Source organism: Gymnogyps californianus, chromosome 4 (assembly GCF_018139145.2).
Source record: "Gymnogyps californianus isolate 813 chromosome 4, ASM1813914v2, whole genome shotgun sequence".
Classification (NCBI taxonomy): domain Eukaryota; kingdom Metazoa; phylum Chordata; class Aves; order Accipitriformes; family Cathartidae; genus Gymnogyps; species Gymnogyps californianus.
The window spans coordinates 20,016,925-20,039,648 of NC_059474.1; the positions used below are offsets into that span (position 1 = coordinate 20,016,925).

At 42.4% G+C, this 22,724-nt stretch overlaps 1 protein-coding gene across 1 annotated transcript in view; it reads right to left on the reverse strand.

Moving 5' to 3' along the window:
* PPARGC1A (PPARG coactivator 1 alpha) overlaps nt 1-22,223 on the reverse strand; it is a 64,688-nt gene extending 42,465 nt beyond the window's left edge. The window contains exons 1-2 of the mRNA XM_050895935.1: nt 22,176-22,223; nt 16,941-17,120 (exon numbers count right to left, since the gene is read on the reverse strand). Of these exons, the coding sequence (XP_050751892.1) occupies nt 16,941-17,120; nt 22,176-22,223 (228 nt within the window). The remainder of the gene's footprint in view (nt 1-16,940; nt 17,121-22,175) is intronic.
* Nucleotides 22,224-22,724: the final 501 nt, after the last annotated feature.

Below are 22,724 nucleotides of genomic sequence, written 5' to 3' on the forward strand. Positions count from 1 at the left end.
CAGCTGAACTGTGGAGCTATCACTGTTTTCTTTGGGGTAAAACTGCAAGATCCTACAGTCTTTAATGAAGCCACCTCATCTTTAAAACATATAAAATGAGCTTTTTTTTTTTTTTAAGGCTACAAGCAGTTCTCTGTAAGTGGTCTTAAGCAGGATACCTGTTCATCTGCTCCTCACTGAAAACCATGACAAGATATCAAAACAAAGAAACTCCAAAGCAAAGCACAAATGTTCTCTGTCCTTACATACATTTTACTTGTGCTACAGCCAGTCTGAAAGACATCACCGCAGAAATCAGTCGTGCGATGCAACATCCCTGCTGCTGTTGTTGCCTCAACTCCCCGCACTTCTGCGGGTAACACCGTCGTGGGTACTCACTGTACAAGCTCAGATCGAGAACATCACAGGATTCAAGCAGCAAGTGCCTCTGCACTGTGATTCCCGCCCACTGCCTTCCACATGACGTCCCAGGCACTACACTAGTCTTGGCACCTGGATGATTGCTGTAGCAAGAGTACCAAATGGAAACTGATTCAGGCACAGATTTTAGCATGTTTTCCACTATTTTTTCCTTCCCTGGTTTTACTGCTACTTTTTAGTATGAGTCACTTTTAACATAATTTAAAAACCCCACCTTGAGTAAGGCCAACTTCTAGATACGAACGCTGGGCAAGGTCAAGCTAAAACCCAACCGTCCAGCTGAACAGAAGTTCCTTCCCTTATTGGGCAGGCATCACATCTGACTGCCATAGAGCTGGCAGAGCCTGTTCTCTCAGACACAATTTTTCTTTGACTCTCTTTTCAGAGTGAGAAATGTTTTCACTCTTAAATAGTGGTGGAATTCACAGATTCCCTCACCAGATATATACCCAGTGCCTTTATAAGCTCACGCACAGTGGCATAACCTAGCCACATGTCTTGCAACTGCCATTAAAACCCTCCATATGTCTTCATTTGGGAAGCAAGTTTTCTTTTTGAGTCAGGAGTTAAGTTCACAGCCTCTCTGTCAAATAAACTACGTGTCTGTTGTCACCTGGCTGCTGAGCAAGCCCTGTCTTTGAAAATATGCACTCAGTGATTTTAGCCATCTATTTCTCAGCCTTTCCTTCCACAGTCACGTAGCAAATATAATGCTTCATCTTCATTATGATGATTAACATTACTATCCACCTCCTGCAATTTAAATTTCTCCTAGTTAAGTGTTACTCTCACACTACCAAGACAACAGCCCTATTGCACTGAATGATCTCCAGTCACATCGTAAGGGAAAGTATCTGCAGAAAGTACTCACAGTTCAAACAGACAAGACCAAGAAAGGAGGATTATAATCCTCACTTTATAGCAGGGGATTTGATGCGCAGAGATTAATCAACTTCTCCAGGCCGGAGAGTGCCCATGGGCATGGTGGAGGGCAGGGCTCCAACCAGCAACACCAGCCTCCCCTTCCAAGCAGGGGACAACATTTTACCGATGCCTACAGTGCACACAGTCCCTGTGCCAAAGCACTTGCAGCCAAGCTTCCAGTTGACAGAAGAGGACTGAAAAATGGTTGTCAAGAGTGTTGGGGTCACAGCAACATAACTAAGGGGAGGCTCATTTTGTGCATTCATGGAACTTAGTGTTTTTGCACAGAAAAAGTCCCCGTCATAGTTGCTCACTTATTACTGGCATTCCAGAATGCAGTTTTCCAGAGAAAGTTAACACAGAGTCAGTAGTGAATGGCCACAACAGAACAAGGCAGGTGTGTCAGATGTACCTCCACACCAGAAAGGCACAGGATACCTGCATGAGTTCAAAAGTGAGCACGGAGACCATCCAGCTTAACACGAAAAGCTGGGCCCCAACTCCTGCAAAACACAGGAGGAAGAGGCTATAATATAACAGCAACTCAGCAAGCGTCTTGGAAAAACAAAGGGTCCACAAAATGTATTGTTTGAGTGGGGCCCTCTCTTTGCATAACTTGTTTTGGGAAGATAAAAACCAGAAAACATCCAAAGCTGGTTGGGTAAGTCATTACCCGTACAGATAGTCACACAGACAGGTTTGCCCCAAGGAAAGATAAGCAGGAGAAAGTGAACTGAAGGTTCAGCAGAGCTTCATCTCAAAGATTCCCAAATTACTATAAGCCAAGTAGGAAAATATTTTACTTTAGAATTTGGATGGTACTTAGAAACAAAAATATTCACAAAAGCAACCCCTGTTTGTCCCCATCAGGCTGCTGTGACGGCAGCTTTATCGCACACGGGCCCCAAGGAGCAGAGCCCACGGAAGGGCAGTGCACGGGGTGTCTGCAATGTCCGACCACCTGCCAGACAGAAAAAGAGAGGAAAAAAGCTGTTGTGTTGCTGCCTCCCTTTTTACTGTATACTTTTTCGATTCTTTTCTTTGCTAGTGAAGAGACTACACTTTCTGGCTATAGAAATAGCTCAAGATCAGGGATCTGCTGTTAGGGGCCTTCTGAGCTGAAGTGACAGCCTGAGATGTGGCACTCGTTTGCGGACTTTCGTATGTAAGACTGTGTCATCTACCACAGCCTGCAAAGGTCATTACAAAGTCTGTAGGAAGTCAGACAGCAGTGATGGAGGAAGAAAGTGTCTTTGGCACAGGATCAGGGATAAATACTTTCTCAAAGGCATTTGTGGGATATCAGGCAGAGTGAATTGGAATTAGGATGAGGAATCGTGCCATTAACGCCAGCAACAGATTAAGTCCTGATGATTTTCTTTGTGTATAAGGTGGGAGAAGACAGGCTAGATATTGTGTGTTTATTGAAGCAAGAAGGTTAGAGATAAGATAAAATCTAACCAAATCATGGAATGCAATTTGGAAAGATACTCAAGAGTTACAGAGTCTGAATTAGCGGGTTGGTCTAATACCTATAGGCACAATTATGCCCTGATGCAAAACAATTATTGGATTCCAGACAGGGAGAACATCATGTGAAGTGGCCCTGATCCTTCACTAGTTGAGTAGCTTTGAGGACCAGAAAGGACACCTGCACATATCCAAAGGTGCAAGTATTCAAGAAGTAGGAGGTAGACATCTCCAGGAATTTTGGAGTGTACAAATTTGGCACTGGGAGACACATTTTCTTGCACAGAAACAATTCAGATGGATTCAAACATTTAAATAGCAGACAGCAATATTTTGTAGGTTTTCAGTCCAAGTCTATGAGCTTTTTGACTCCTTTGCTATTGAAAACAAGCATGTTATTACACCACACTATTGTCCTGCCATCTTCCTCACACACAGTTATTTTGCTAAGGCATCTACCATGAGAAAGGTCTGGCTTATCAGTTAGCAGTTTCAAAGTTAAAAAAGGTATCATTTTAGAACTGAACAGAGCACTTGCAATGAAAACTGAAGCCATGCAAAATTTGACCAATTTCCCATCTTAAAGCCTCTCAAGAGAACCTTGGCTAACTTGTTCATGGTTCCTGCGTGAAATGCAGAAGTTTGCAATGAAATCTGCTTTTCTTTTTTGAGGTCATCCACACTCAACTCTTAGATTTGACTCTTTAGGGGCAACAGTGATGAGGACTAATGTGGACTATCTCCAAATCCCTGCAACTTTGATTTTCACAAAGATTTGAATTCTTTTTTTAATTGGGAATATACCAGTATGGTTAGGGAGGGATTCTAAAGAAATAACAGTACATGATGAGTCTTGATCAGAAATGACTAGAGAATATAATGCAGTTCTGGACAATACATTTGAGGGATGTCTTTATAAGAGCTCTTTTAAAGACTGATTTTGGGGAGGAACTGGGAAAACTTAGCTGCTCTGTTAAAAGGGATAGAAGGGCAATGAATTCTACTGTAGGATCTCCTCTTCTGCTGACTCAGTGAAGACACATTTGTCATTCAAAGACAAATTAGAAAAGGGCATGGATCGTGCTACATAGATGCTCAGTCTCAGTTATCAGCCAGGTACAGGCAGCTTCCAACGCATCTACCTCCAAGTGCATCTGAAAAAAAAGGCAATCTCTTCTGGTGGATGTGGACAGAATGTCTTTGTCAAAATTTCAGTTTGAGCAAATACTGCAAAGCGGTTTAGCGCAGGGAGGATTTGTCCCTGCAGAAATTGACACAAATTCCTTTAGGACAGGGGCAGCCACCCCAACCACATAGTTGGGATTGCCAGCAGATAGAATTAGGAAAACTGGGAGATAACACTGTGGCCTAATGTAAACTCTTAAATCTGCTGTAAACAGAGCGGTAACATTGGCACACAATAAAACTGGTGTCTGTCATTGCACTCCCAGAAGCAGGTGTAGGGAAGGACAAGAGACATGAGTGGATTTTTGTTCATCCCTGTGAATTCAGGTTGGGGAAAAAAGCAAGATGACAGAAGCTGTGGCAAATAGCTAATGTTATAGTGATGGAGGGCAAGCTGGAGTGATCGCATAGGAGGGAATAATGGGAGATCAAGTGGAAGGGTCCAGTTTGAGGTTCCTGTTATGCATGTGGTGCAACTTGGAGTAACAGTCTTGAGAAGGCAGCATTCCTGGATGTTTCAAGCTGGACCAACAGAAAAGCCCAGTACCCACAAAAGGCATTTTCTAAAAAGTTTCTGACATGCCTGCTGGGCCAAGGCACGTCTTTAAGAACATATATACACAATTTTCAAAAACATGGATTAGGAAATAGGAACTATTATAGGTTGAAGTTTAGGGATAGGTCTTTTTCCTTCTTTAGCTTTGGGTGTAAAAATGAAAGTTTCACAAGTCTAATCTTGTGAGAGATCCAGAAAGAGAACAACCGCCTCTGTGCAGCACAGAGCTGCCCCTAAAAGCCCTCTTGGGTCCAGATGGGGTCCACAGAGAGGCAGTTCAAGTGCATCTGGACTGTGTTCACAGAGCTGCAAGTGCCAGGAGCGGAGCGTAAGGTGATACTGGTGGTCCAGCGGAGAATTAGCCCTCCGTGGCCTATTAGCTCTGACCATACTGGACTTGAACTGACTCAGCGTGCAGACCCTGACATAATTCCTGCTTCCTAGTATTCTGGGGCAGCTCCCCAGGCAGTTGCAGCACAGCGCAGATTCTTGGACAACACCACTTGGGTCTGTACAGGACACAGCCAAATAATCTGTCCCAACCCAGTTCTGAAAACACAATACAGAGATGCCGACTAACTCTGCAGGAACCTGCTTGGTACATTATGGTTGCCTCTAGCCAGAGCTCATAGCCCGGTAGGATCCCAACTGACTCTTCCAGATTTACTCCAGTGTCCCTCCATCACCTTCCCTGTGTTCCTGCAGGAGAGGTTTGCTCTCTCTCAGAACAGAGCCTAGGAGAAACAATATTGAGCGAAAGCTAATAAATCCACCCACAGCACCCATCAGCACTATGCAGAAGCGTACTTATGGCCTTGCAAGAGCTAGTCCTGATCTGGCTGTAAGAGCACTGTATCAGAGCTAACAAGCCCTGTCTGACTAGTTAAAAAGGGAGCAGAGCATCTTCCAAATGACAGTATTTCTTAGCTTCCTAGTCTTTTGGGGGGGTTTGTTTGTTTGTTTAATTTTTTAAATTTAATTCTTCTTCTTCTTAGGTCTGGAGATAACAAGTCTCCATGTTGGGATGGAGAGGCTTCTCCATCTTAAGGCAGCTTCTCCCCAGGTTTGGTAGTCCCAAATCACGTTGACACAACGGCAACTTCAAGCTAGCATCTCCTAGCTGTGTTGTAGGTTAGAACTTTATTCCCTGGGCTGGGCAAGCTCTGTAGGTTGTAACTGTCTCCAGCTGGCTGGGAGGAAGAGGAGCCCAGTTAGACAGCGGTGCTCCCAGGCCTCTGAAGGAAGAATAACGTGAGTTTATCTTCACTCACAAGCCCCAAGGACCAGCTCTTTTCTTCTTTCACTTTGCTTCTTCCAAGGACTTCAAAGTGCACACCATAAAACAGGGATGCGCTGGTCACTAGTACATACAAAGAGACTATCCCCCTACTACAGGGTTTTTAGACATTACCACGAGACAAGTAAATAAAGACTGTGTTTAGTAACTGGGGGGGAGGGGGGCGGGGGAGGGGAGATTATGGCCTGGCATCACAGCCAAGGAACCTGGCATGCCAGCTACTAAAAGGCCACATGGAAGTACTGCAATTAACCTTAATTCATGGGATGAGATTTCCAGGAGGGTTAGGTATCCAGTGACAATGTTTAAAAAGTAAATGCACAAAGAAGTAATGTGCCGCCAGAACTGTAACAAAAAGATTGCATAGAAAGTTATACATTATGGATGATTTAGCAATATCATAGATAGCACAGGCTCCAGCAAAAAGAGTGAAATCATCCCTATCTTCCCATTTGTAGGCAGAATTTTAACAAGGGACTCCTGGGAGCTCTTGGGGGCTCCTACATGGCTCAACAGACAAATTAACTCATCAAAGAGAAGGTAGGGATGATTAACTAACAAGAGCCCCCTCCAGCCCATCACTGGCACATGGTTATTTCACCCAGATGGTGTTCACCTACCTGAAACTGGTAATGACAGTCTTGGATTGGATTTACAGAAAAACATAGATAATAAGGTGCTGCAAGAGTGACATGATAGGAGTTATTGGTCTGTGATGCTCTAGACTGTGCCAGAGGCAGCAGAGCTGTTTTGTAATGTTAGCCTCTGTTTTGTAATGTTATCCTCTCCACCCGAGAGATTTCCTGCTGCAAATGGGAGACTTGGTCTCCAGAGAGGCATTTGACCTGACCCTTCCTATATGAGAGTGGGTTCAACAGCAAAGAAAATGACAAGAGATGGCAACACTCTCATCGCATGGAAGCCGTTTGACACCCTTTCACTGGAAATGGATGAATGTCTCTATAGTGTTAAGGACCATGCGATATTTTCTTATGCCTCAGAAAAAAAAAAACAAACCACAAGTTTTTCTGGCTTTTCTCCAGATGCAATTGAGGTGAAAATTGGTAATGTTTTGCCTGATATCTTCATACTACTGTGAAGAGTGCTTGTTGGGCTTTTAAGAACAGTCAATACAGCCAAGAAAATCCACACCAGTCCTGGTGGGGGGAAAAAAGTAAAACAAACACAAAACTAGAAAAGGAATTTCAAAAATGCCTAAGTTTCCCCCAGATAGGTAGAAATAAAAGCCTATTGCTCCTTTTGTCCATGCCTGGAGGGTCAAATGCCTTACAGGGCACATCCAACCAGATGTCAATAAGCATGCACTTACGTTTTTGTTTATTAAAATAATTGCATATGCATCCTTTTTTACCTGACAACTTTAAGATTTCACTAGTCCAACAACAAGCCTGTGAAAATGGACAAGCTAAGGACCTGTGGAAGCTAAGAGGCAGGTTTCCTTATATGAAAATTTGACTTGAAAATTCCTCTGAAAACTAGGATTTGGCCGTGATGGGCTTCTTGCTATATACAGACATGCCTCCTGGAGATTCCATAGTTGCTTAAGACTATAGTGTAAGATTTTCCAAATGGGATCAGGAACTCATTACCAGTCCTAATAAAGTGTCATTTTAAGGGGGGAGAAGCAGCAGCAGAGGAACACAGAAACAATTCCTCAACTTCCTGCTCTAGGTGGCCCTGCCTGAGCAGGTGTGGTTGGACCAAATGACCTCCCGAGGACCCTTCCCACTTCAACCATTCTGTGATTCTGCGAAGCCCTCCCCTGCTCCAAGTTCGTTCTTCATCCTTTACCAACCACACTGTCACCTGCACTGCCTGGCTGCCCACACCTCACCAACAAGCCCTCCTGAAGTGGAAACAATAGACCCAAGGTCCTCTTCACTCAGTCTCAACCCACAGGGTCTGGCAGAGTGGAGCACATTATAGCTAGACACAGCTAGTCAACTGATGTATATTTAAAAAAAAAAAAAATCCTGAATACTAGAAGACTTTTAAAACTCTCATCATACCTGCTCTTCACTTAAGGTCACTGACGTACAAGCCCGCAGCGTTCTCACCAAAGTCAAAATCCCAGTGAGAAGTCTCACTTCCATCATGTTTATTACCTGTGCTCTCCAATGCAGTTCCTGAATCGTTATGTCACTGATTAAACAGCAACTTGGGAGAACAATTGTTTTTTTCACAAAGGTTTAGGAGTACTTTCAGAAAAAATTTTGAGTTCCCTCCAGGAGAAACTACCATTCCAGAAGAAAACTCCCATTGTTTCTTCTAGCAGCTCACGGGGAAGCAGAATGTTCCTCTGACCAAACCAATCCTCCAGATAACCATTATCACCACCTCCTTGCAAGTAATGTCTTGGGTGAGAAACAAGTTTTCCACCCAATTTCTCTATTTTCACACAAGCGTATCTCCTGTAGGAGAGATTTGCAGTCCATCAGACCACTTGATGGACTGCCCCTCCAAATCCCTATAAAGATTTAATATCGCTGAGCCCTCGAGGAGCAGATGCGGCAGCAGACAGAAGTGCAGAGGTGTAGGAAGTTCTGTCTGCCCATTTGACACCTCTAATGCTGTAACGTGCTTGGAAGGGCTGATCCTCCTGAACTTCATGTGATGAGCTAGATGGCTGTGAGCAGTTCAGGCAACTCAAACTGTCATAAATCAACAAGTCAACAACACTTGCCCAAGGCTGCCACTGTGGCTCCTCACAGAAAATACTCTGCTCTTCTGATTATCGTCTTAGTGATTAGAAGTACCCATTATGGACCAGCACCCCATTGTGTTACTCACAGTAAAGCACAAAAGCACAGATGTGTGTGGGGAAATGGAAGTATTATTCCAGTGCATCACACAGCTCAGGCTTCATGACAACACCAAAATCTCAACAGGTTTTGGTTTTGTGCTTTCATAAACAAAACCCAGTGATTACTGCATGTGGTAAAAAGCAAACTCCAATCATGGCCCTTCAGACTCATCACCACCACAAAGTGCTAATTAATTTCTCAATCATTATGAAGCAAGGCTGTTACTCTGTTCTGTCAGAATGGAAAACTCAGCCAAAGCCACCAACTACACATTGCAAAGGGGCTGATTTCCATCGAGACCTGAAACCAGTCTGCATGGCTGAGTGTGCGTACGCACAGATGCCCGTGCCGATGCTGCAGTCTGTCACTTGCAAACAGGCATTAGGATCCCGTATGCACCTGCACAAAGCTATCGAAATAAAAACCAGACACTGCAGAAAAAAAGGCCCAAAAAGCTGGCAGGGGGCACTCCTCCAGAAAGGCTGCAAATTTCTGGTGCATCTGAGTATTAACCGCTGTAGTATAACATGAGCTACAAGTGGATCAGTTTTCACAGACACACATACACACACACACTCTTCCTTGTATTTTTTTCTGCTCATGGGGAAAAAAACAGTTTGACATGATTCAATACCAAAACTTTCTCCCTGCAACAAATTTGCTCCATGCAATTTCCTCCTCCTGACCTAAATATGCACAATAGGTTAGCGGCACTAAGAAAAAAAAAATTCCTAAATTAAGCCTTGCTATGATTTTATCCTCCTGTAATGGCATGGGCCTGAGTTAATGTTAAGTGGGATGGGGCAGCAGGGGAAGAGCATGCCAGGGTTAAGATGGAGCATTTAGTAGCAATTAGCAATGATGCACAGTGCAAAAATAGCAACAATTAAAAAAAAAAGAAAAGAGGTTACACTAGAAATAAAACCATTAAGGGAAATAAATTTAACAGTTTAGCCAATTAGCATTTGTCTAAGAAAGGCAAACTTTCTGTTGCTGTTGTTAAGCAAATGGGGAAGAAAAAAACAGAAGAACCTTATCAGAAATATTTACTTCCCACTAGCAATGACTCCGGGAGCGTTTTTCTAACAAAAGACAGAGCCACTGTCCCACTTTTTTGTGACCCTCTCTGCAGTTCTAGGGAGAAAATATTTAGTTCAACATTATCGTAAGCTAGAATATGGCTCTATTTATGTGACAAGTTGACAACATACAATTTCATGCTTGTTGAACTGATCTGTGTTATATATTCACTGCGAATATTATGAAGCCTCACCATTATAAATATGAAACAGTATACACTTATTCAAAATAACTCCAGCAGTAGCAATTTATAGCTTGGTTGTTTGCGTGCTTATGAAGTCCAAATGCCACCTTAAGAAGCTGCATCTCACTAAAACAGATGTGGAGTGTGACTGTGACCAAAGTGGATTTAAGATGACCTCTGTGAAAGGAGGCTATTACATTTTTGTCTGTATGGCAGCTGACACCAGTTTGTATTTAGATATGTAGCCAGTGGGAACACAGTGTAACATGGTGTCCTCAAGGGCTGGTTTTAACAGGGGCCAAGACATTCGTCTAATGACCTAATTAGCTCACTACTGTTCTGGTGAATGTTAGTCTTCCCTCTTGCAAAAAGGACAGGTGCTCAGCAGAGCAGAGACACGGTGAGTATCTCAAGCCACGGCTGCTCCAGGTGAAATATCTCCTTAATGGGACTGTGAAGGGGATCAGTTGCATTTTCTTGATTGCACGCCTGGGGAATGGTCTTGGTGGCCTCATACATCAAACAATAAGCTCTCAAAGCAATTGTTTTTTGCTCATTTGGGACTTCTTTCCTGCCTGAAGGTTTCAACCAACATGCAAGGTTCTTGCATTAAAACAGAGATGCGTTTAGACAGTTTGTAGTTTGTCCAAGCGGGAAAGAAAAGGGAGCAGCAGCACACCTTGCTAACACTAGATACAGAGCATTTGCATAAACTCTTCCCAATTACATAGCAGCTGGTTCAAGTAAAATAAATTCCACTTACTGCTTGAGCCTTTTTAAATGTCAGCATAGCTAGTCATAGATTATAGTTTACATATATCATCCCCATAGACGTAATGTTGTTGTGCTGGTCTCCTATTTAGTAGATGCAGAAACCTGAGTCAGGCCAGAGACATTGGAAAAGGTAACGCATTCGAACACACAAGAAATGTGACATTGCTCCATTAGGAATATAAAAATTCTGGCACTTTCGCCCAGCCTCTGCTATTTTCTTCCCCTGGAACTGAGGGTCTTTCTCCTAGTCTCACAAGCTGTTTTTATGACACATTGTTACCTTTTATTGTTCTTATAAAGTTTCCTATCCCAAATCTGCATCTTTTGCCTTCCACGTTTATTGTTGTATTAAACCTACAATGTTGTCTGCTTCCCTACTAAATCTATCCTGTAACCACATACTGTACAATCATTTCTCTAGGACCTCAGTAGCTCTTATCTGTTTGCTTTTATGATCTCTTATGAACTGCTAGGAATAGCAATTTGCAGCGCTGTTTGTAAAGTCATCTCAGCCTGAACTCAGCCCTCCCCTTTTTTGCTATACAGCGATACTCTCTGCAGTGAAATCCCATTTGCCATAGAAGCATTTCATTACAGGATGCATTTTAGAGGGACACAAGTTCCCAAGTACCCTACATGTGCTTATCATGTAAAACATTCAATGTGTACGAATCTGAATTTCAAAAAACCTACTTATTAGAGCAGGAAACTACATGTTGATACAAGATGGTCCTGGGCTACCTTCAGATTCACCGATATGCTGCCCACCGTACGTTACTGCCCAGAGCTATTTAGTTTGTGCTCTCTGAGGCCTCAGACGTGCTGCTATGCCATTCACACAATCTCAGTTCTTTTAAGCACTTTGATAAGCTTTATTCTGCCATTATACCATCTAGAACATTAAACACAATGTTTAAGTTCTATGTTAAATCACAATCAGTTCCTATTAACTGTTCCAAGCTCCTCATTTTTATCAACAGTTACTTTATTAAATCCTTAATAATATAGATGGAATAGTTAGTTAATTTGTGTGTTGAGCCATGGATGTTAATTTGTAAACATAATAACATACTGCAATCATTTGCATAATAGCATTTTAATCTTTTTAGTAAAAGCTGTAATTCCCTACAAAGTACGCTGCAGTAGAAACTAAGTGACTATTGGTAATAATAAAAAAGGCCTTAAAATTCTGATCCTATTATAGTGTTGGAACATACCCAAACTGCTACCATAATCTCTGAAATGTTACTGTTCTCTGATTTAGGTGTCTGTGTCAAGAATAAAAATGAAGTATAACTGGTAGCAGTAGACTATTTCCTAAATGTAATTTAGTATTCACTAAGCACCAGCACTTTGCAAATAGCTCTGAGGCTTTCCTTCAAAGTTCAGAGCTCTAGTTATGCATATTGTGTGAGGTACACCATGCAGCTCACCTCCAGCCTCTGTTGTGCTGAATAGATGGCTATGATAAATCATGCTGATTTGGCACTGAAGGGCATCAGCCATCAAGGATTTGACTACTATGTCTTTTTTTCCCTGAGATTATATCTCCTTGAACTGCCTGCCCTGGGCTACTAGTTTTGGAGAAAATTAAAAAGTGGAAAAAATGCTAGGGGAGGCCAGTACAGAAAGTCTATATAGGCTCAGCTCTCTGGAAACCCATTAACACCAGTCACAAGACTGGCAAAGAAAACACTGGTGGTTGTTTAAAAGTCAGGCCAAGTCATTTTACGCAAGATCTGGTAATTCATTAATCAATCTGGCTGCAAACCTTGAATGAATAACCTGAAATAGTGAAAGAGACTGGCAGCACCACAGAACACGAGGGAGTTTATAATCTGAACCAATGCAAATTACCCTGGTGATGTTTAAGGCTCCCCTCTACCCTCATCATCTTCCTGATGCAAACCCTTCCAAACAAATAAGAATTCATTTATCTCCATGAATTTCCCTGCTGCCAGGGGCAAGACAGTATGCATTTCATTGTGCATCTCTTTCTCTCCCCAGATTCTCATTGCTTGTAATACAGCGTTTTTTGGCAGCCTACAATAAAACATAGTAGCCTATTTAGGCTTTCCAAATACACGGCACATAGCATGGTCTTGAAAAGTAACCTGGGCTACACCTATGCAAAACAATTAAAAACAAAGTCATCAAATAGGGTGAGTATCTCTTTGGAATACAGAATTATGTAAACAAATGAAATCCACAGAAGGGCAAGCAATGTGGGTTTTCTGAAGTCTTTTTAAAGGCTAAAAAAAGTGTTTTGCCAAGTATGAGAAGAGACTATCACACTAACAAATCTTTATGATTTTACACAAGTTCATTATACTTTAACAGGTTATTGCCTATCTATGGGCTGCATTTTCTCTTAACATCAGTTGAGTTATTTGTAAGCAATGCCAACAAAGAGATATATCCACCGTAGATATCTTCTCTCTCCATAATGCTAGGCATGGGTCATAAATAATTTTAAATATGACTAACCTCACATGATAGAGTACGGTATATTTGAAGAAGCCTCAGGGGACAGCAGTTTTCGTGAACAAAAAGCCTTCTCACTTGTGCCACATGAAGTTGTACGGTTGTTCACATTTTCACATAGCATTGGCTTTGAGAACGAAAAACTAATAATTTTGATTTTCTAAAAGTAGCCAAATCAATTTTTTACAAATACAATTTTTTAAAGTCTAGCTCTTCACAAAAGCAAATCATGAAAGTGAGAGATGCAGTGAACCATCTAAATAACTGGTCTTGGGTGACCTGTTAACTATTTACTTGCATGAACTTGTGTCAATAGACAGTGCCCTGAGGGGCAAGAACTCCTTCATTTTATCTTTCCAGTAGTCAGAACAACAGGCAAAGAAACCTAGGTGAAAACCAGAAGTGATCAAGCTGTGAATAGAAAGAAATCAACTAATTCATAATATGCATATGTACACACATTGATAAGAAGAGCCTCTGTGCTGGGGCAGACAGTACAGGCTTGATTCGGGACTAGTATCGGTTACATTGCGATGTGAGTAGAATAATGCAGTGATGAATCAGGTCTGTCTACAAAATACTAGTGTGTTTTAATACTAGGGTGAAGGCCAGTATCTCATCACACCTAAGTGGATGAGAGCAGGGATTTATACTCAACAGTTACATACTATCTAGACTAATTGGACCTTTATCTCACTTGGCTCCTGGTTGCTACCATAACTATTAATAATTTCTAGTCCATGAGACTCCCAGTGCCACTGGGAGTGTCTAAGCTTGTGGGTGCTCGGCTCAAGCAAGCTTCCAGGAACATGGTTTGCAGAAAGCCTGAAAATTCACCTTTTGAAATACAAGTCTTTCTTAAAAAAAAGTGCACCAGAGACATCCAGGAACTTTGTAAAGGGCTTTTGAACACTGGCCCTCACCTAGACAATGTCATATGTACTGCATTAATACCTCAAAGGAGAGTGTGCTTCATTCAAGGTTAGGTTTGGCAATTAACACTGTACAGCTTGTGCAATTAACACTGCTCTTGTACTTCCCAACATTTGTTTGCCATTCTGGTTCTTTCCCTTCCACCCCAAACAGACTGTTATTTCTACTTTTGTATGACAAGGCCTCATCTGGAAGCTTAAGTTAGATAAAACATACTACTCCCACAATGATATGAGAAAAAAAAAGAAAAAAAAAGTTTAAAAAACCGTTATTTTCTTTAAAAAGAAAAGCCAATGCAGATCAATATGGAAAAATCTAGAGATTACCAAATGGGAAACCGCACAAAACTTCCATTCTCTCAGCTAAAACAAATAGTTCCTCGCAGAGTATGTGAGATAATCTCTGGAGGAAGAAGACATCTTCTTCTGTTCTTGAGCACCCCCAGTCGTCACATTACAGAGGGCAGAGGCGAGAAATAGTGCAAGGTATCCAGCTGCACGATGGAGAATGGGGACAGGGTTAATGTATGGAAGGAGAAAATAACTGTTTCATTCCCATCTTCCTAGGCCAAACAACCAAGAAATGTACATATAACACACCATGAAGCTGAAAATAGTCTAATTTTGCACTGCAGTATTGCAAAATGCTATTAGAGCACAATTCGTCCCTACAGGTAAGTATGGGCCAAGCTGTGATGTCAGAGACAGCGATGCAGCCTGCAACTGAAGCTGATGAGCGCGAGGAAATCCAGGCGTTTGCAAAGAGGACAACAGAATTTGCCCATTAGGAAAGAAGCAGCATATCTCATTTCCACACTATTATTTCTGACCTATTAGTTGCTGCCTAGATGCATTCCCCCAGCTGCACACCACCTATTTCTTCACACTGGGGCTGCTCATCCTCAGATGCACCTAAATGTGCCCGTGAGAGGTTACATGTAATGACCAGTACCTCATGTCACTATCTCCCAATGAGGTTAAGTACAAACCTATCTGGTCGTCTTGCTGTTTGCAACATGCTTTGATTTTCAGAACGGGGATTGTCTCATATAGGAAGTGACAATTTCTATACAAGGCGTGTAGGGGAATCGTCACTACCTATCTGAGACAATTTTGTACTCGGCAGCTGTGGCCACCAGTGCAGCCAGGCAGTCACGCACAGGGCAAGCAATGAGCCTGTGGTCAAGTTCCACTGGTTTTACTGGAACGATTTGTGTGCTTAGAGTTGGTAGATGCTTAATAATATTACTTATCTGGAACTTACACTTTGAAAGTCTGCATCTTCAACTGATTTTTCCAAAAGGAAAATGCCTCTGCATTTGGCTTTTTATGAATGAGGAAAAATATGTCTCCTCGGTTATAAAAAAGGCAAAGCCACTCTCTGCCATGCTAGCTGCAAATGTGTCCCCTGCCCCCCTGCCTCCCTGCTACTGACCATCCAAACCTACACACCAATACGCCGTATCCTGCCTGAGGCGGTACAACTGCAATTCAAGAACAAGACAGGGTTTGGAAACTTTGTAAAACAAGGTGCGTAACATAATACAACTAATGAAAAAAGAGGGCCTAAGCACAGGGCTTTGCAGGGCTAATTTCATTTTGATTTGAATAAAATTAATTCCAAGTTACTTGAGTGTAAATGACAGAAATTTAACAGAGGGGACCGGTTTCTGCTATCAGTTACACTGGTATAAATTCAGAGTAACTTCATCTGCATCAGGCAGATCACTGTGGGTTTAGAGCTGTATACAAAAAAGAAGAACTTCATTCAGGACATCTTAGGTAAGCATTTTACTATACTGTTTCAGTTAACCTTTTCCAGCCTTTGAACTCCACCGTGACAATTCGGGGCTTCCCCGAGCCAGCTGGCCAGCTGTACTTCCTGGAGCTGCGGTACCTGCCGTGTGAGAGGCAGCACCCGTAGTTTGCTGTTGCACAGGGTCTTCCTGCCAGCTAATCAATTTATTGTCCAATTTCCCAGTCAGTGGACGATCTATAGCATCTCCTATCATCAAGGAGGGAAGGAGGTTAGGGTTCAGAGGGGCACAGCTGCCCGGTAACCACCAGGCCGGAGAATCATGAAGGCTTTACACAACAAAAGAAAGAAGACTGGAGACAGAGATAAAGAGACAGTAACCCTCCTCTCGTATACCCTGATCCTCAAGGTAGAATTGTAAAGAAAACATTTAAATCTCTCCTACCACCCTTCAACTTTTACTTTAAGACTGCTCTCCACCAGGAGATCTATGAAACAGCCCAAACGATGTGCTGGTTCCTGAGCTACTGACAGCCCTCACTGCATTCTCTGCCACATTCACCTTTTTTCTCCCCTATACATCAACTACGAGGACCTGCACAATAAGGCTCCGAGTGGTAAAAACCTTTACTAGAAATGCTCTAGCTACTCATCAGCTAGCTGCTGTGCTGCACTCCACTTCTTGCTGGGGAATGCAAGTGAAAGACAACAAACACGTTTCAACTTTTGTTTTTCTTTGTAGCTGACAACTGTGCAACTCCTTGCCATGATGCCACAGGGCAGTGCGCTCTAGGCACTCTTTAGCCATTTCCTTTCAAAAATCAAAAGTTCCATTTAATTCCTTTCAAGGCTTTTTTCCCTCTCTCTCCAGATCGCAGGCCTGTTTTAATCATGAGGATTAAGGGCATCAGTCAGAAACTGTAACGCATGTCACCAAGTTTGTTGTCTCTTAATGGGGGAAAAATAGTAAAACTGTTGTACACGAGGCTAAAAAAAATTAGGAAAAAAGCAAGCAAGGACTTTGCAATGTGCACTTGCATCGCCTTGCCTTACCTCGAATATATTGGTGGGTTCATTGCTGTACTGATTGGAGATGATCTCTGACTGGTCACTGTACCACTTGAGTCCCCCTAGAAAGCTGTCCGCGTCCAGGTCGTTCACATCTAGTTCGGAGAGGTCAAGTTCTGGGAGATCTGGGCAAAGAGGCTGGTCTTCGCCAACCAGAGCAGCACACTGCAGGAAACAGCAACACAGAAATAGTTTCATTAATTACCAGGAATCTATTAACTTTAGTATCATGTGATAAGAATTAAGCCTCGATTAAGCTATGGCACAGGGTCACTAGAATTGACTTTGTTTTCTGTAAAAAAAACCCACTAAGTATTAGATCATTGTTAGCTCTATACAGGTATGCAAAGGGGAGGGGGAAACAGAAGGGCATAAACTGCCTTCTCTATCACGTCTCTGTCCGGGGCAACAACTTTCCTTCTCCTTATACTCTTTGATAACAATAGTGTTCAAAGCTTCATTAAATCCAACAGCAGAGGCCAAAGCATGGCCTTATTCTCCTGCTTCAGAGCGAACCAGTGCAGGTAGAAGTTACAGATGAATACCTCTGGGCAAGGTCTGTCACGCATTTCCTGATGCATTCAGGTTAAAGAGGCACAGCCTGTTACAGCCTTCAGCCCTGGAGGCTAGCTCAAGCTGGAGATAGTCACACTTTCACTTCTACAGATCCTCACCGTAATCCTTGAGGTCAGTCATGATGGTGGCTACCATATGGGCATAAAAAAGTATGGGTCAGTGATGCTGCTGTGCTCTTCCCGAATGCACTCAATGCACAGACCACAGCCACCCAGTTACACGTCAGGGTCCTGGCAACCGAAGTGCATTCTGAAACATCCTGGTATTCACCTTTGGGTGACAGGCATAGTTAGTTCATGCAGCCTTTCACCCGCTTGGTGTGAACACGTATATTGTCCCAGCCAGTTTCCTAAGTGTCCTCAGACAGCGGCTGCACTGAGGGAACCAAATGGGTTTTCCTCCTCCGGCAGCCTCTGATTCAGTAATCCTAACGTAGAGGGTCTGTGAAACATTTTGGTTGAGGCAGTAAACAAAGTTTAGTCTGCATGGATCCTCTTCAGTAGTGCAAAATGTTTTTGTCTCCATGACTTATGAAGAGAGTAGTGATAAATACAAATAAACCTGGAATAAGTGTCCTTTTATATGCCAGTATGAAGCAAGATAGGATATTGACTGACCTACTAAGCACGAAAAAATTAGTAACACGCATCCACTTTAGCACGGCAATTGAAATGTTAGAGTATCCACCAAAACGATTGCACTAATTATGGAAAACATGTAGTAACAGCTTGGCAAATAGCAAAGTCCCATACGTCAATGCTGCTCGATTAAGCAATTCCTCCTGCACTGTACCACGTACCCTTGTAACTCATCTCCAAACATCTACGTTGATATGGGTATACTGCAAAACACACATAAAGCTGCAAAGGCACCAAGCGCTGAATGGTTAAAAGCCATTTAAAGTCAACTGAGTCTAAGGGCTTCCACTCTGAGTATTTCTAGCATTGTGTTAAGCATGGCCAACAGCAGGTCCTCCTCGACTCCTGTCAGTTGACTGGGTGGTTTGAATGATTTCCCAACTTCTATTTGGACTGAAGTCAACCCAGAAAGTGCCACTTTCTGAAGACAGATGTCTGTAGGGCACTAACACAGTGTCCATGGATGTGAATTGCTCAATACCGGTTATGTCACTCTCGCAAGGACCGCCTTGTACAATAATGCAAACGAGAGCTGCTGAAGGTGCATTTCATTGAGGTTTTTGTCTCTGGGCATCTCGGTGCGTCTGCAGTGCGCGGGCTGGATGCAGCAGCGCAGCCGTGAGCAAAGATTTTGTCCGTTGGCACAAAGACTCGGTGCAGCTGGTGCGAGCTATAATTTACCAGACAACTTCTACGTCTACCAGGACACTACGAGATAATCACAGAATAGGCCAAGGGGCAAGGGAGCTGAGAGGCTGCAAAATGAGGCTCTGAAATAACACTTGCTTTTCTTCCTATTATTTAAAGGGCTGCAGAACTTTAAGAAGTCAAAATCCCACTTAAGTAGTTGTCACTGCACACAATTTTTTATTGTTGTTTTGGTCATAGGGGGGGAAAAAAAAAAGAAAAAAATTAGAGAGTTCCCTCTTTAGTGCGAGACACAACCTTCTGGCAGCAATCTTATAATGCAGAGATAACCTTTTTTGATGCTTGGCTGAAATCTGTGATCTCATTAAAGGATAATCTAGTTTTTGACTGAAAAGGTAGATTCTCAGCATCATTCTCAGGTTTGTGTTATGGAGGTCAGTAGTTTATAACTGATACTGTAGATTTCTAAAGTATCCTGCTGATCTGTTACTGCCTTCGTTTGCAAAAATAGCTTCCCTCTGTGAACCACCTACTTAAACATGTTTACTCTTGGTAATCTGTATTTTTAAGTTCCTACAGTGGGCTTTTGAAGCAACATAAACAATGGTATTAAAAAAAAAAATCCTGCTCATCACAGCTTTCATTTGCCTATAGTGACTGCAATGTCACCTAAAAAAATTTAATTGCTGAAATGAAGTATATATGCTCTTGCCAATGTTGACATGATAATAAAATCAATGTTTCTGAATATGACATTATGCTTCTAATCTGAGACACATCAGTAGCAAGTGTTCCTGTTATTAATTTATATTTGGCCTTTGGATGATGCCAGATTTAACACTCCAAGTCCTAAAACTGTCCTCATCTGACATGCTGATATTTACTGTTTGCCTATACATCTGTAACAGGTGCACCTGCATTGCTAGCATACGTTTTACTGTCTTCCCACCGTTATTTGATATGATAGTTATTCCATAACTATAGCCTTAATTTTATAGTAACATTTAGGAGGATAAAGCAGTCACTAAACACAAAAGGCTAATTACTGTGCGTTATTTCACTCCAACAGACTTTTTTTCTCTTAGTTCAGGCGCAAACAATAAATTAGCTTAACTGCACTGATGATAATGAATCATTATAATTAAGTATAATTCTCCATTAACCTTTTGGATGTTTTTGTGCCTTTGAAGGTAAATTTAAAAAAAAAAAAAAAAAAAAAAGACTGGACTTGTGCCATATTAATTATATTAATGAAAAAATAATCTGCTTTTTATTTTTAACAAGTTTTTCAAACAGCCAAGGGGATGAACCCAGGAAAGAAAGAGAGACTTGACAGAATGTGTGTCATGTGGATTCTCTCTATCAATCTTTGCAACCTTACTGTACATCACCTTCATTAAGCTGTGAAGCACTGGGGACGCTGATCAGCTACAGTGATGCAGGCCTTTATTAAGCAACACGCCGTCCTGTCATTATGTGAGAGAGAATATAATACATTTTACGTTGACAGCAAACATTAATGATTCAAAAAATGAAAGCTGCCTCCAGTACCTGCCGCCTGCGATATTTTAGATCAGTAAAGGTGATCCCTCGAGCCAAAGCAGCACGTAGATGCTACTGTATTGCTATAGGAAGTGCAATGCAGGAGCACGTTGGTAAAATCCTACCCACAGTTAATCCATCCACCACACAATTAATATTAAGATCAAACCTTTTTTTTTCTTTTTTTTTCTCTGCACTACGAAAAAGTCATTGACATAAATTATCTATTCTGTTACTAGCTTGAAATTACTGCAGGAACTCTAGTGATTAAAATATATCTTCAGTATTTCCATATAAGCTGGTTCCTCAATCAGCTCCTAGCAGCATTAGGAATAATACATGATGGAAAAATGAAGCTACGGCAGCTGAGACCCATGCTACAAGCCAGACAACAACCCACAGGATACTCCAGCTACTCAGAAACAATTAGGACTTTGGAGCCAGAAAGTCATCCACTTACAGCCTTGACTCATAATAGCTACAGGACATATGAATTATCCATATCTATTCCACTTTACCAAGAAATCAAAACAAGATAAGAGCAATTACAATATGCAAACAGAAATCAGTGGATACAATGGCAAGCTGCAAATATTTAAAACATGACAAAAAGACCTGAGAATCCGCACACATGCTCCGCCAGATAGGAAAAATATACTGGAAAACATGGTAACATTTTTACTTTAGATGGGTAGCTCTCTACGTCTTGAACATCTTATTTAAAAAGCATCGCCTGTAACCTGTTTTTCCCTCCCCCGTTGCCCGAGGGGAGCATTTTAAGCACTTATTCCAAGCTTGCAGCCAGAGGGTTAGTTCCTTTGAGCAGGTCTGTATTTGAGATTCCTCTCCATGGGGTCCAAAGAAAGTTTGCCTTGCTTCGCAAGTTGCCTGAACTTTCAGGTAACGCTCCATTTTGCCGAATGCAAACATGCAGAAATCCTCAAACCTCCCTTTATACTCCAGAGATTACCAGGGAGCTGCTTGCTTTTTTTTTTTTCCTTTATGAATTGTAGCCAGCAGAAGCTGTGGATTTGATGTATTGCCGTCTATTTTTACACAAGCAGCAGCAGCGGCGGCGGCGGCAGCGGCAGCAGCAGCAGTTCACACAGTCCTGCATAAACTCTATTCTCATGGTTCATCCTGTTGTCTCTGTTGTACAGTGGGATTTAACCGTTTCTTGGACTACTCGGATTGACTGCGAACCCTGCTCTACGGGACATTAGCTACAGCGTCGTTATTCCAATACCACAAGCAGGGAAACGTCTCCTTCCAGAAATCTCTTTTAAAAAGCATCTAAAGCCAAACAACAGGGTATTCATTCTTGTGTGCGTGTTTGAATTCTGCAGCTGATAAACAAGGAAAAAGCCTTCGACAGCACAGTGAAACAAGCAATTAAAATATGAAGCTGTTTGTTAATTTTAACTTTTTTTTTTTTTTTTAGAAAAAGAAATGTTAATCTTATTCTAAATAAACATGGCATTTTTCCAACCAGGCCACTAAACGCCACTGGAAAGACTTCAGACACCGATTCATATCAATATCTTAGAGCATAAATATTGCATATGACAGGAAAGCGAGCCAGAGGCACATGAAAATAGTTTCCAACTGCAGGAGATACTGATGACAGGAGCTCAGCTTTGATTTGCTCAAGGCATCGCAGAGTAACCTTAAAATAGCAAACTTACTGGAGTTAAGATAAGATTCGGACTTGTTTGCAAAGTATGCCGCCTCGGCTGTCCTGCCGGTTCCCTGACCAGTCCACCGTCCCCACCGACTGCCTGCACCCCACGCACCGCCCACGCTACGCGCCCCTCACCTCGAGATCACTCCATACAGAGTCCTGGTTGCACATGTCCCACGCCATCCAGCTGCGGAGCGACGGCAGGAAAGCTGGCAAACTACGGTCCAGAGTCAGGCAGGCAGGCAGCAGACACTCATGCAGGCAACGAGACCCTCTCTGAGAGTGAACCGAAGGCACCTGTCTTACTACTGTTCCCCGTCACATGACAAAGCTATTAAAAAGTAGGCTGGGCTGTCACTCATCCAGCCTTCTGGTGCCGCTGCTCCAGCCCGTGACGTCACCCAGGGGCAGACCCAGCCTGAAGTGAAGTAAATCTTTGCAAAACCCGCTCAGACCTCGGCGGCCGCAGCACCACGCTGTGATTCAAAGCAGATTTCCACGCCACACCCCCGAAACTCTGCTCCTGCCATAGAATAGCTCCCATCCCTCCCCATCTTTTTTAATTTCTTGGCTTGTTTTCTCCCCCCCTGCCCCCCCAAGCAAACAACAGGCAGAGCTGTGTTTATTATAAAGAAAAAGTGAAGTAACTCCAAGGCGAGCTACAGTCTGCGTACTCTGAATAGC